The sequence below is a fragment of the Rhinatrema bivittatum genome, chromosome 11 (genome assembly GCF_901001135.1).
Source record: "Rhinatrema bivittatum chromosome 11, aRhiBiv1.1, whole genome shotgun sequence".
NCBI lineage: Eukaryota > Metazoa > Chordata > Amphibia > Gymnophiona > Rhinatrematidae > Rhinatrema > Rhinatrema bivittatum.
In genome coordinates, this window is record NC_042625.1 from 42,779,936 (window position 1) to 42,793,616 (window position 13,681).

The following is a 13,681-nucleotide window of genomic DNA, read 5'->3' on the forward strand; positions in this document are numbered from 1 at the left end:
CACGCACATGGATGTGCTAATTTTATCACAACAAACAAGCCCAATTTTCTAGAAACCGGGAGTATCAATACAAACAAAAACAAGGTTTGATCCGAAACGTGATCACGTCGGGACTTCATTTCTGATCCCGTTTTGAGCTAAGTACTGCAAGGATTTGCGTGTGATTTTATTGCTAAACAAAAGCTGGTTGTGGCTTTATTTAAAATATTCATTTCCCATGGCAATATTTTTTGAAAAAGACTCTAAAAAAATTATTAAATAAAGCAATGTGACTCCTCCTATGTTGGGTCTGACTGTTATAACAACACAAAGGACAATTTTAAGTACCACTCCCTAATTCACTATCATCAACATATAAAAATTAGAGAGACAACAATTTCCAATACATCAATATTATGTTTATTTATATAGAAAACCCCACAAAACCCTACATAGACAAATTTAAAACTAAGCTAGCACATTCATACACACACACCACAATAAAAATCACATGAAGTTTGAAATGTTCATAAACCCAATTTTTAGTTGTACATATAATTTATACATTTAACACAAGCCAATTTAATACAATCATCTATTCATTGACGAAAGTATATTACTCCATCAATATTGTAAACAGGAATCCATTATTCAATACGTCCGACAAAAGACATCTTCGTTTCGCCTCACTATTTAGAGGCTTCCTCAGGGACTGTGTTTATAACATTTCATTTGCAGTTATGCACTACAAAAAATCATAATAACATTAAACAATTTCTAACGGGATCAATCAATTATCAATATAATATTTCCCAACAATATTCAAAAGTCATATTGTAAACAAACCTCTACACTGGCCCGGCCCCACAAGACTCACTTATCTTCCTAACCCAACTAACTCCACACTGCCACTCTGATTTCAAAGCGCATTCCGTACATAAATTACCCTCACCTATCCGGTGAGGGTAATTTATGTACGGAATTCCAGCCCTTAAGAATCCGGTAATCCCTTACCGGATTCTTAAGGGCTGGAAGTTCTTTTTACTCTGGTTTCTCGTTTTGGGTGCGATGGAGTATTTTTTATGGCATTAATATGGTCTCCCTTTTAGTGTTTTGCTTTAATTACTCTTAGATTTGTGTGTGGTTGAAGTTTTTTCAATCAATGAATGGGTAATTCTGTCAGGCTGGTGATTTGTCAGGATGTAATTGTGCCTTCTATATAAAGTTGTTGTTAGCGCTCTGAAATTCACATCGCTATGGGTGACGCCGATTGACGTCACTTCCGAGGAAACGTGAGTATTAGAGAACTTTAACGGGACGGCGTTGTGGTAAGTGTTATAGGTAAAAGCTTGTGTATGCTCGTTTCAATGACCTTTTCGTTTTATATCATTGCAGAATCATGATAGTTTGAGTGTGCTGGTTGGCTGGTGTGGCTAAAAAAATTTTTGCGTAAATATATATTAAGTCAAGCGACGTATGCCACTCATGCAGCATGGTGAATAATTAAACTCATTTGATGATACTTTTGAAGATATGCTGGAATATCGGGACGCCCAGTGAGGTCAGAGTGAACAGTAAAGTAATATCAAAATGTGAGTGCTCTCTCTTTTTTAGTTAGTTTGAGTTATTCATTTGGGTTTTTACTGGTTTAAAGTGTGGGTTTCAGTTTGGCTGGATAGGTGAGGGTAATTTATGTACGGAATGCGCTTTGAAATCAGAGTGGCAGTGTGGAGTTAGTTGGGTTAGGAAGATAAGTGAGTCTTGTGGGGCCGGGCCAGTGTAGAGGTTTGTTTACAATATGACTTTTGAATATTGTTGGGAAATATTATATTGATAATTGATTGATCCCGTTAGAAATTGTTTAATGTTATTATGATTTTTTGTAGTGCATAACTGCAAATGAAATGTTATAAACACAGTCCCTGAGGAAGCCTCTAAATAGTGAGGCGAAACGAAGATGTCTTTTGTCGGACGTATTGAATAATGGATTCCTGTTTACAATATTGATGGAGTAATATACTTTCGTCAATGAATAGATGATTGTATTAAATTGGCTTGTGTTAAATGTATAAATTATATGTACAACTAAAAATTGGGTTTATGAACATTTCAAACTTCATGTGATTTTTATTGTGGTGTGTGTGTGTATGAATGTGCTAGCTTAGTTTTAAATTTGTCTATGTAGGGGTCTGACTGTTAGGCAGATCCAGTTGGTAGTAGTCCTACATATCTTAATTTCAATATAATATATAACATCATTCATGTGGCGTATATAAATCAAATAACTGACCTGGAAACCTTGTTTATGTGCTAATTTTATAACATTGTGCATGTTATAAAATCCGATACCCGCGCACATGTATGCCCGATTTTATAATCGGTATGCGCAAGGGGGTGAAATTTTTTAAGATACATGCACCGACATGACAGGGCATTTCCCCAGTTCCCTCCCAGTCCGCTCCAATAAAAAGAGTGAACTGAGAGGGAATTTCCTAAACCCCCTAGCTAACCTGCCTTCCTTTTCCCCTTCTCCTCCCCGACCCCTAAAACCTCCCTAACTACCCTTTTTCTTTAAATCTGTTTTTCAACTTACTTGCTCTCCCGAGCAGTAGTAAGTTGTGCTGGCCGGCCAGCTGCTGGCGCACGTTGTCCCAGCCCACCCATGCCCCGCCCTGCCCCTTTTTCTTTGCCAGCTCCTCCACGCATACCAGATCGGCCCAACCACGTGCGTATCTTATTTATTTATTTATTTTATTTATTTAACGTTTTTATATACCGACATTCATCAGTGATATCACATCGGTTCACAGCGTAACATAAACTAGTGCCTGGGGTGGCGCTTTACATCGAACAAGTTTAACATAAAACAAATATAACATAATAACATGGGGGTGATTAAAAGGAGGGGGAAATATAGAGGTGAACATAAAATAAATATAACATATTAACAAGAGAGTAAATGAGAGGGGGGGGGGAAATGTGAAGGAGAATTAAGTATTAAGTTAATTCTTAAATTATTGTAAGCAAGGGTCGTAAGTATTTACAAGATGTACAATGATAGGGAATAACAAAATATATCATTTGAGTAAAAAAGGGGTGAGAGGGAAGAGAGGGGAAGGGGGGAAGAAGGGATAGGAGGGGGTAAGGGTGACACTATAGTGAGAGGGGGGAAGTAAGGTGTAAATATATATTTTTTTTTTTATTTTTTTTAAGAGAAAGCGAGGTCTTGAGGGGAACATAGATGAGAGCGAGGAACAAATTACGTGTATGCTTTATGGTATTGGCGCGCACCGGCGTTTGAAAATGTACTTGTAAATATTCTCCCTGCAAAGCCCATGAATGGATAATTGGCTCCTTTACGTGCCATTTTCATGCTCTCACGTGAAATCTGCTGCAGGTTTTTAGGGCGGGGCTATGCACGTTTTTCCCATACTGAACACATTACGTGAACGCTTAAGGTCAGGGCGGGGAAAACGCACACATTTACCTGCGCAATACCCGCACTTTCAGGCCGATACAGAAAAACCCGCAGGAGAGCCGGCGAGCGCCCACTCTCCCAGGCCACTCTCCTGGGCGCGCGATTCAGTAAAAAAAAAATATGCTAATGAGGACCCGCGGTAAAACAAGGCGGCGCTTCAGCGGGTTTGACAGCCGACGCTCAATTTTACTGGCGTCGGTTCTCGAACCCGCCGACAGCCACAGGTTCAGAAACCGGCAAAATTGAGCATCCAGTTTTCAACCCGCTATCCGATTTTAAATTTATTTTTTTTTAATTTTTAATTATTTTTAACTTTTGGGACCTCTGACTTAATATCGCCACTTTCCCGGTGTACGGCAGAAATTAACGTCTACCTTTGGGTAGGCACTAATTTCTGAAAGTAAAATATGTGACTTGGCTGCACATTTTACTTACTGAATCATGCGGGAATAACTAATAGGGCCAACAACATGCATTTGCATGTTGTGGGCGCTATTAGTTTCGGGGGGGTTGAATGCGCATTTTCAACGCGCTATTACCCCTTACTGAATAAGGGGTAAAGCAAGCGCGTCGAAAACGCGCGTCCAAATGCCTGTATAAACACCTGTATATTGGCCCGTTTATTACATCAGTCCCAATGTTAGAATATTAGTAAAACTAGTGCTTCTCGGGGAAATCAGCAGGTTGGGGGCCCTGTTTTTATACCAAGAGCAAGGACATAATTGTGACGTTTTTTCGATTGGCTTTGGCCACTACCTGTCAAGGTTCTGATCTCTATTTATTTATTTTAATTTATTTAGTTTACTTAATTAAAAAATGTAGAACCTGCTGACCCACTAGTCTCAGCGCGTGGGACAAGTAAACACATAAAATAGCTCAATATAAAACAAAACATGACATGACAATATATTTTAATTGCGGCGTCCATCCACCCAGCCCGAAGCTCTTGCAAACCCTCCCAACATCCCGAATTCAGAATCTGTACAGTGACAGTCCCTGCGGAAAGACATTAATTAGCAAAAGCCAAAGAAAAAAAGTCTACCTGTAAGCTGCAGCACTTTCCACATGTCCAAACACCAAGTTACTTAAAAAAAAAAAAAGTTATCCTTAAAACCAGAGCATTATGCACCTAATACCTATCTATCCTTGCTATTTTTATCTGCTGCTTTTTCTTCGCTTCAGGAGCACGCGCGTCAAGATCTACGACGAATCTGCAATTATGCCGAACCGGAAATGACCGACGGAAGCAGCGCGACCGCCATTTTGTTTTCTTGTGTGGGCCTCCTTCCGTTGTAAAAAAAAAAAAAAGGGGGGCAGAATGTCAGCTTGACGGAGCGGGTCCCGAGCAGAAGGCACCGTAGTGGCTGCCCAGCATGTACGGAGGGGTGCGGAAGAGCGGGAAGGGGGAGCGCAAGAGCTCAGCCTCGACTGAGGCGGTTGGCGGCAGGAAAGCGGAGCTCTTGGTTTTCGGCTATGCCTGCAAGGTGTTCCGCGATGACGAGAAAGCTCTGTTCCACGAGCAGGGAAAGCACCTCATCCCATGGATGGGAGACCGCAAAATCCTCATCGATAGGTCGGTTTACCCTTAGCCAAGCTGCTGTTACGTTGCATGCTGTCTGATTCATCCCTTTCTTTCCAGCAGGAAACAACTCCGTCTGAGCACAGTGCGCACTGATAGCCGCCCCGGATGGATGGTCTCCCTTCTCTTCCCCCTGCCTCTTGTAAAAGATCTGGGGAGAAGAAGGGTTGATATGTCCTTTTCAAATCAAAATGAAATTTCTGATTCAAAACTTCAGACCATGAATTGGTGGAGGGAGGAGAAAGGGCAGTCGAAAATCTGACACACTTTAGAATATGAACTCAACAAAGTTTTAACTTGGAATGCTTTTTGATATGAAAAGGATGAAGTGTTTGACTTGTTTGCTCCGTCATTTTCATTTTCAGCAGAATTTATGTAAATTTGTAATGATGTTGGAGTAAAACCTTTTAGTAGAAGTTAATTGTAGCCACTAATGCCATTGGCTCCATAGAGTGGTTTTATTTTATTTTTCTGCTGTCTTTCGGCAGCTATAATTTTATGTTCAGAAGTGTCTCTTTAAATTGCTCACTATCATATAAAAAAATATTGCCAGATATGTTACAAAATATGGTGCAGGCCTGCTACAAAAATGAATAATGTTGGGAGCAAACTTTACTCATGAATACTGATATATATACATATATATAAAAATTGTAAGTTAAGGAGGTTTACATTGCAATGCTTCAAAATAAAATCATCCAGAACACAAAACTTAGTACTAGGAGGTTACAGATTTAATGTCTAAGAACAGTATTTGTCAAATCTCTACAGACATTCAGAATGTTCTTTTTATTTGGTCTGGAAATATTAGATCGGATGACTAATAGATTTTTTTCCTGTCAGCAAATATCTTGATTTATTAAAAAAGATTTATTTTGTTTATCTCAGGATATAGGATAAAGAGGTGCAAGGGACTATTAAATTAGATGATCTCATATTTTCTTTATGGAGTCAGAATGGCCACTTATTTTTATTTGTTCCAGATATCCCTCCTGTACCCAACACCTTACCTCCTGGTAGCTCTCAGTGGTTGGAGTACATGCAGATTAGAAAGATGCTTGGGAATTGTTTTAAATTGTGATCCAGTATTTAAATTTCACCATCAGTCTTCCTACCTAGGAATAACAGAATACTGTACATTTGGTTGTAGTTGCCATAGATTTTGTAAACCTCCTTAAACTGTACATATATGTTGCTGTTCCTATGTATGTGTGTGTCTCTCTATCACATAACCCAGAACTTATTTCCTCAGCCAAATGGCTAAGGGTCGAGCCTAGCCATGATTTTACCATCAATGGACGCACGTTTCTTTGGCGAAGATCTCTCCTGAGAGATAGATGGGACTAGCAGAAAGAAGCGAGGAAATTTCCAGCCTTTGGTTCTTACGGATAGGTATTTATGGGTTCGGGTTTGTGTGAATGTAACCTCTTTGATTTAGCAAGTTACCGTGAATGGATAACCATGCACGGTAAGAAGTATTAACGAAATGAATCCCATTGTAAAATACCCAAGGATACAATTTTTTTAACTAAACTATTTATTATATTTTGTGGCTATAGAGATATTAAGAACTTTTCTAAGAACAGTGTAACTTTTTGAATTTATGAACATTTAGCAGAACTAATTTTAATTTGTGAGCTTGTATCTTTAAAAAAAAGCTGTAATACTGTTAATATAGCGTTCTATCCTAAAGCATTTTTTAGTTCATTGTAACAGATAGGCATTTTGTCAAGTCTAAACACAAAATGAGAATTTAGGGTATTTGTAATGACCAGTTTCTTCGCATTGCAGGTATGACGGGCGTGGTCACCTGCATGATCTCTCTGATTACGATGCTGAGCACACCACTTGGAACAGAGATTACCAACTGTCAGAGGAGGAAGCTCGAATAGAGGCCCTGTGTGATGAAGAGAGGTATTTAGCCTTGCATACGGACTTGCTTGAGGAGGAAGCAAGGCAAGGTACTAGTCAAGAAAAATTTCTTGAAATGGGATTTTTGTTTTCAATTGAACAGTAGTAAAAAATATACTTTGCTCCTTCTCAATTTGTACTCACTTTTTCTGATATTGTCTGTTTAACAGTACCCAGTGGATTGGAAAAACAAGCGTCTTTGCGTATCAGAGAGGACCTCAAGATAGTTTATTTGTAGATCCACACAGAATTTGGCCAGCTTTTGACTGGAATTTGAAAAAAGTTAACTGTGCTTCACAGTATTGTACATACAAGCTAATTTGTGGGGGAGAGGGGTCATATATATTTTGTATACTTTAATATTATCATTAATACAAATCTTAACCAAAAACTTGAGTTTTCCAGATAAAAGGCACTTGTGTTGTGCAGGTTCTGGTTTTCAAGTATTTTACTGGCAAAAACATTCAATTTTGAATGATGGAACAGTAGCGACTTTGAGTACTTTTAATAAAATATTTGAATAAAATATATACAGTTATTTTAATTTCTGGAAAGATCATATACTGTGCATATTAATGTTTCCATTATAGTAAAATTTGTGTTTTTCTTCAAGAGGAAGAATACAAGCGGTTGAGTGAAGCCTTGGCAGAAGATGATGCATATAATGCAGTGGGGTTCCGTTATGGCAGTGATTACTATGACCCATCCCAACCCACAGAAGAGGAGGAACCCCAGAGAGAGAGAGGTGAGGAAACAAAAGCATGGGCAAAATATTCCTTTTATATTGCCACTTTAAATTTTTGGCATTGGAATTATAATTATTTCAAAATCATTGCATTTATGTTACGCTTTTCGACACTTCAGAGAGGATTTCATTCAGCTACTGTAGGTATTTCTTACAATATCTGAGACAGTGGAAGGACACAAGGAGCAGCAGTGGGATTTGAACTCTGGTTCACAACCTGCTGCTCCTCACCTGGGTAAAAGTACAAATGTTGATTCCTCGGCATACATTTATCCAAGTAAGAAGTAGGCAATTAGCAAGGTGAAGGAACATGTAGTCAAGTACATCTCAGGATAACATACTTATGTCCAGAAAATCTTTTGTCAGCTATAAGGGTTGTATACAAGACGAACCTTTTATGTGATGATTTCATGTAAAAAATGTATTTAGGGGGAGAAGTCAAGATGGCTGCCGTGTGAGGAGCACTGTGAAGAACTCTCCCTGCTGCTCTTATTACCTTTTTCTCTTTACCTCTACCGAATGCCTCACAAGAAACTTAAGGCTAAGCCGAGGGGCACCAGTACAAGTTCCCCCTCGATTGAACTCCATCAGCCGTGGATCGAGGGTTTTTTCCCCAGCCAAGAGGTGCAAGGGACTATTAAATTAGATGATCTCATATTTTCTTTATGGAGTCAGAATGGCCACTTATTTTTATTTGTTCCAGATATCCCTCCTGTACCCAACACCTTACCTCCTGGTAGCTCTCAGTGGTTGGAGTACATGCAGATTAGAAAGATGCTTGGGAATTGTTTTAAATTGTGATCCAGTATTTAAATTTCACCATCAGTCTTCCTACCTAGGAATAACAGAATACTGTACATTTGGTTGTAGTTGCCATAGATTTTGTAAACCTCCTTAAACTGTACATATATGTTGCTGTTCCTATGTATGTGTGTGTCTCTCTATCACATAACCCAGAACTTTACCTCTACCGAATGCCTCACAAGAAACTTAAGGCTAAGCCGAGGGGCACCAGTACAAGTTCCCCCTCGATTGAACTCCATCAGCCGTGGATCGAGGGTTTTTTTCCCAGCCACCCCGAATATGGCTCCGGGTGTGATCGCTGCAGGGAACGACTGGCAAGCGTCGTTCCCTCTGATCGAAGAAACATCTTTAACCCCCGGAGCGCCTATCACGCCCTCTCCCCCGGGATGAGAGCATCCTATTTCTTTGGGACAGTTACCTGTTTTAGAGGAGTTGAGTCGGGCCAATTCAGGAGTGAAGCGAGTTGGGACTGTTTTTATCCAGGACTTGTGTAGCTCAGAGCCTGATTCTGATCTGGCGCTGTTGGAGGGGTGAGCCCCGCTGCAGAATTGCTGGAGGTGGTTGCCTCCCCAACTACGAATGTACCATTATTTTCGCCGGATCTCCCCATGGACATTAACAATGGTCGAGGTGGTGCAGAGTAGAACCTGCTGTTTTCCAATTTGGGTTCAGATAAACCCTCTGAGATTACATTGAAGGTATTATGGAAAACCATTGTTTCTTTTGAATCATCTATTGCTGCATTAACTAAAGTTTCTTTGGAAACTAATTCTAAGGTTTTGGCAAATGCAAATATTTCTCAGTATGGAACCAAACTTGAAATCCTGGACACTCCGTTAATTACAGTTGAAAAAGTTCAACGTGCTTTAGTTCAGTCTGATTTATTTCTACTAAGAAGTTGGAAAATATTGAAAATTCCTTAAAGGGCTATAACTTGAGGGTCCTTAATTTTCCTATTATAAAATCTATACCTTTATTGGATTTATTCAAATATTATATATCTCTCAAATTCTCAAAATTCTTAATACTGCAATGCCAGTGATTACAAAAATGTATTTGCCTAAAACAGAAGTCTCTATAAGAAGTCCTTCTAAAGAATCTTCATTGAATATCAGTGAACTTCTTGAATCTTCACATGAAATGGACGTTTCTAAAAGAGAAACTCTTTTGGTTTCCTTTGCCTTTTTGTCAGATTGTAATTCTATTCTCAGATTTTTCTTTCACTATAAGGAGCCCCTGTTTTATGGTCAGAAAATATGGTTCCCTGAACGTACCCGGATCAGTCCAGACCATGGGGTTGAGCCTCCTTTCCAGCAGGTGGAAACAGACCAAAACTGAAAGGGTATCCTATATGAGGCAGAGCCTACCCTGTAGCCCTTCAGTATTTGTCTGTCTCCAGCAGGTGGAACAGCTCACCCTGTGGTTTCCTGTTACTTCTGCTTGTCCCTTCTGGGCGTTTTTTTCCTTCTATGTGTCTATCGTGTTTGGATTAAGCAAGTATTTCTGAGTTATTGTTTTAAAAGTGTGAACTCTGTGGATCCTTCATAGGAGACAGTCCCTGTCTCCTCACTCTTGCGGGGGCTTGGCCCCTTGTTTTATATAGCCTAGGCTCCCTTTTCCTGGTGATCCTCGGCTGCAGGGGTGAATATTGGTGGTGCCAGTCACTCCCCCTGTTCATCTCTCTCTCTCTCCCTCTCGTCTGTACTGCTCTTCCTTCATTGGGATCCATGTTTTTGTAGCTGCTGACAGGGACCTTTGTAAAAAAAAAAACCCCAAAAAAACCCAAAGACTAAATAAAAGGTGATTTTACCTAGAGGAGTCCCTGATAACATTAACAGAAGGCTCCTGCCTTCCTTACTTACTTTTGCAGCTTGAGAGAGTAAATTGAGAGCGTGCACAGTTCATTCTGTGCCTCCGCTCCTTCAGCAGCTCAGCTTATCTTAGTGCTGCCCCTCCCCCACCCAGAAGCCATGCCACGATCTCAGATGTGTTTAGCCTGCGGGGATCCTCGGTCAGGCTTTTGCGGGAGGGGCTCTGTTCACGCTGCCTACCGGGGGAAAGGTTCCTCCGAGGTCCCGATGGGCCCCCCAAACTCTCCTCTACCGGACCCTGCCCCCCCCCCCCTAGAAGGCAGGCAGTTGAACCTGTGGTTCCCTAGCTTTCTCTTTCTTCTACACTGTGGTGATTTCTTTCTTTCTCCTTCTGATTGTTTCCAGGATCAAGCAAGTATTGACTAATTTCTATATGTTAAAAAAAAAAAAAAAGAATTTGAGGGAAATCAAACTTCTTGTCTATGTCTCATAGCTCTTACAGGGTCCCAGGGGGATTTTCCCCTTGAGTACTCAGCCTGGGACCCCTCTTCCCGGTGACCACTTGCCTGGCTTAAAAGGCTGATACTGGTGGTCCAGTCACTCCCCCTTTTCGCGTCTGCCTCAGGTCTTTTAGCAGAGAGGCTCTCATTCCTCTGCTCGTTTCTTTGAAAAAAAAAAAAAAAAGACCCATCGGAGGCACAGCTTACCCACGCTTTTCATTGCAGGCTCCAGCAAGGTAAGCAGCCGGGGAAGTGATTCCCTCTTCACCCGTGTGTGTCTAAGCACTGTGTAAAAAAAAAAAATAATTTTTTTTTTCTTTTTTGGTCAGTTGCAATCCAGGACCCCTGCCCACCTGAATCGCCGTGTTTTGTGAGCCATTTTTTTTCCCCCCCACCATGCTGCAACCATCCTGGTGTATAGCATGTGAGGAATCGGCCGTGCGGTTTTCTAGGACTGGAATTTGCTCGAGGTGCCTTCCAGGAGGGGTGGGCAGCTCTTTTTTTTTTCAGGGACTGCAGCAACAGCCAAGCCTCGTGGGGCTCAAAAATGTCAGGTTCCGCAGGAGCTCAGACCTGGTCTTTTCTCCCTCAGTGCAGGGACGGCAGCCATCTTAAGCAAGCACATGTCATGCAGCTCAGGCAAGGGCTATGGGGGAGGGGGAGGGGGAGCTTCCTCCAACATTGTATCCAGTCCCTGCAACTCCTGATGAGAATGCAGCTCAGGATCAGGTTTTTTTTACAGGAGGACCCTGCTTTTCCAGATCAGGATGTTGATTCTGTTTCCTTTTCTTTAGATTTTGGTCTCCTTATGCATAAAGCCTTCTTGGCTCCCAGGTCTCTGCAAGGTGGTGCCTTGCCAGTCAGACCTACGCGGGGACTGCCCCCCAAGGTAGCCAAGCGTGCTGATGTTCCCGCTTCTCTAATGGTCGTGAAGTTTATTTATTTATTTATTAAACATTTTTATATACCGGCATTCGTTGTGGACATCATGTCGGTTTACAGTAAACAGGTTAAGTTTGGAAAATTACATTGTAACAGGGAAGTCAAACTGGGGGAGGGGGTAACGAAAGGAAGCTAAGAAAAGATAGTGCAAAAACAAAACAAGGTTCCTCAAGGTGAGCAGATGGAATATAACAAATCGTAGTTCCTCAATATGAGAAAAAAGGGGAGTAGACGTATTGTGGTCTACTTTGGCATGGATTGATGACTTTTTATTCTGGGTAGGCTAGGTTGAACAACCATGTTTTCATGGAAGTTAAAAGGCACGGTGGTTTCAGGAGGGTCTGCCGCTCCGGACGTGCAGGTGCAGGAGCCTCTCCTCCCCCTTCCGCGGGGGGGGGGGGGGGGGGGGCATAGATGAGGAGCAAGGGAAACAGGCTTCTTTGGAGGGTGATGACCCTCAGGTGGTACGTCTGTTCCAGAGGGAGGAGTTGGAACCCCTCATTCTTGCAGTCCTGGCGGAGTTTAGGGTTCGGTCTTCACAGTCTGTAGCAGTCTCGTGCAGCGGGCAAGCCTCAGGTGGGTTCAACAATTTCTCAGCACCCAGGACCTCCCATCCGCAGAGGCGGAACAGGCAGAAAGGCTGGAAGGCGCGATTGCGTATGGGGCTGATGCTCTCTATGATCTCCTAAGGGTGCAGGATCTCAAGAGGGTCAACTGGGCCCTCAAAGTGCCCCGTTTCGGGATGGAAACCCTTCGGGCGGTGATAGCGGCGGTACATCCCGGAGAGTTCTTGGCCTCATTCGATCTGACGGAGGCCTACCTACATATACCGATCCGTCCCAAACATCAGAGGTTCCTCCGATTCCATATCTTGGGTCAGCACTTCCAGTTCAGGGCCTTGCCCTTCGGTCTTGCCACGGCACCACGCACATTTACCAAGGTGATGGTGGTGGTGGCGGCAGCCCTTCGGAAGGACGGTGTCCTGGTCCACCCGTACTTGGACAATTGGTTAATCCGGGCCAAGTTAGAGACCCTGTGCCGCCGGGCATGGACCGCGTACTCGCTCTCCTCTCGTCCCTAGGTTGGATAGTCAACTTCTCCAAGAGCAATCTCCATCCGTCTCAGGTCTTGGAGTTCCTGGGGGCTCGCTTCGATACCCACGTCGGCAAGGTCTTTCTCCCGGACTCGAGAGCTTTCAAGTTGATGGATCAGCTCCAGGGCTTCCTCTCCATACTTCTCCCCACAGCGTGGGATTATCTGTAGGTCCTGGGGACCATGGCTTCCATGATAGACCTGGTCCCCTGGGCGTTTGCACATATGCGACCGTTACAGAGAGCCTTGCTGGCTCGTTGGCAGCCGGTATTGGAGCAGTTTCAGATGCAGCTTCCACTTTCAGACTCTACCTTCAGCGAATTACAATGGTGGCTTTCTCTTAAGCACCTCCTCCGTGGAATGTCGCTTCAGACCCCGCAGTGGATGGTAGTCACAATGGATGCCAGCCTATCCGGCTGGGGAGCGGTTTGCCAGTCTCGGACCACACAGGGGCACTGGTCCCCAGCCCAGTCTCTCTGGCACATCAACCGCCTGGAGACCCGGGCGGTTCATCTAGCACTCAAAGACTTTCTCCCTCTACTTCAGCGACAGGCGGTCCGGGTGCTCTCGGACAATTCTACCACCGTGGCGTACATCAATCGCCAAGGGGGCACCAGAAGTCAACTGGTGGCCCTCAAAGCAAGTCGCCTTCTCAAGTGGGCGGAACGGCACTGGGACTGCCTTGTGGCCTCCCACATAGCGGGCAACGAGAGCATTCAAGCTGGCTTCCTAAGTCGTCAGCGCCTGGACCCAGGCGAGTGGGAACTGTCTGATGCCATGTCCCTCATTATCGACAGGTGGGGTCCCCCGCACCTGGACTTGATGGCAACTCTGAACATC

General features: G+C 42.9%; 1 protein-coding gene and 1 long non-coding RNA gene across 4 annotated transcripts in view; one reads left to right on the plus strand and one right to left on the minus strand.

Annotated features, from left to right (window-relative positions):
* The window catches only part of LOC115073284, a 156,723-nt gene extending 152,006 nt beyond the window's left edge, over positions 1-4,717 (minus strand). The window contains exon 1 of the long non-coding RNA XR_003851965.1: positions 4,500-4,717. This is a non-coding gene — a long non-coding RNA (uncharacterized LOC115073284). The remainder of the gene's footprint in view (positions 1-4,499) is intronic.
* Positions 4,718-4,735: 18 nt separating this feature from the next.
* SFSWAP (splicing factor SWAP) overlaps positions 4,736-13,681 on the plus strand; it is a 235,710-nt gene continuing 226,764 nt past the window's right edge. Inside the window, exons 1-4 of one of the 3 annotated variants that reach the window (XM_029571588.1) lie at positions 4,896-5,030; positions 6,289-6,428; positions 6,828-6,950; positions 7,561-7,692. In XM_029571588.1, the coding sequence (XP_029427448.1) occupies positions 6,941-6,950; positions 7,561-7,692 (142 nt within the window). In that variant the 5' untranslated portion in view covers positions 4,896-5,030; positions 6,289-6,428; positions 6,828-6,940. Of the gene's footprint in view, positions 5,031-5,151; positions 6,429-6,827; positions 6,998-7,560; positions 7,693-13,681 lie in introns of those variants that run through there. The other 2 variants (XM_029571586.1, XM_029571587.1) reach the window with 2 other exon arrangements.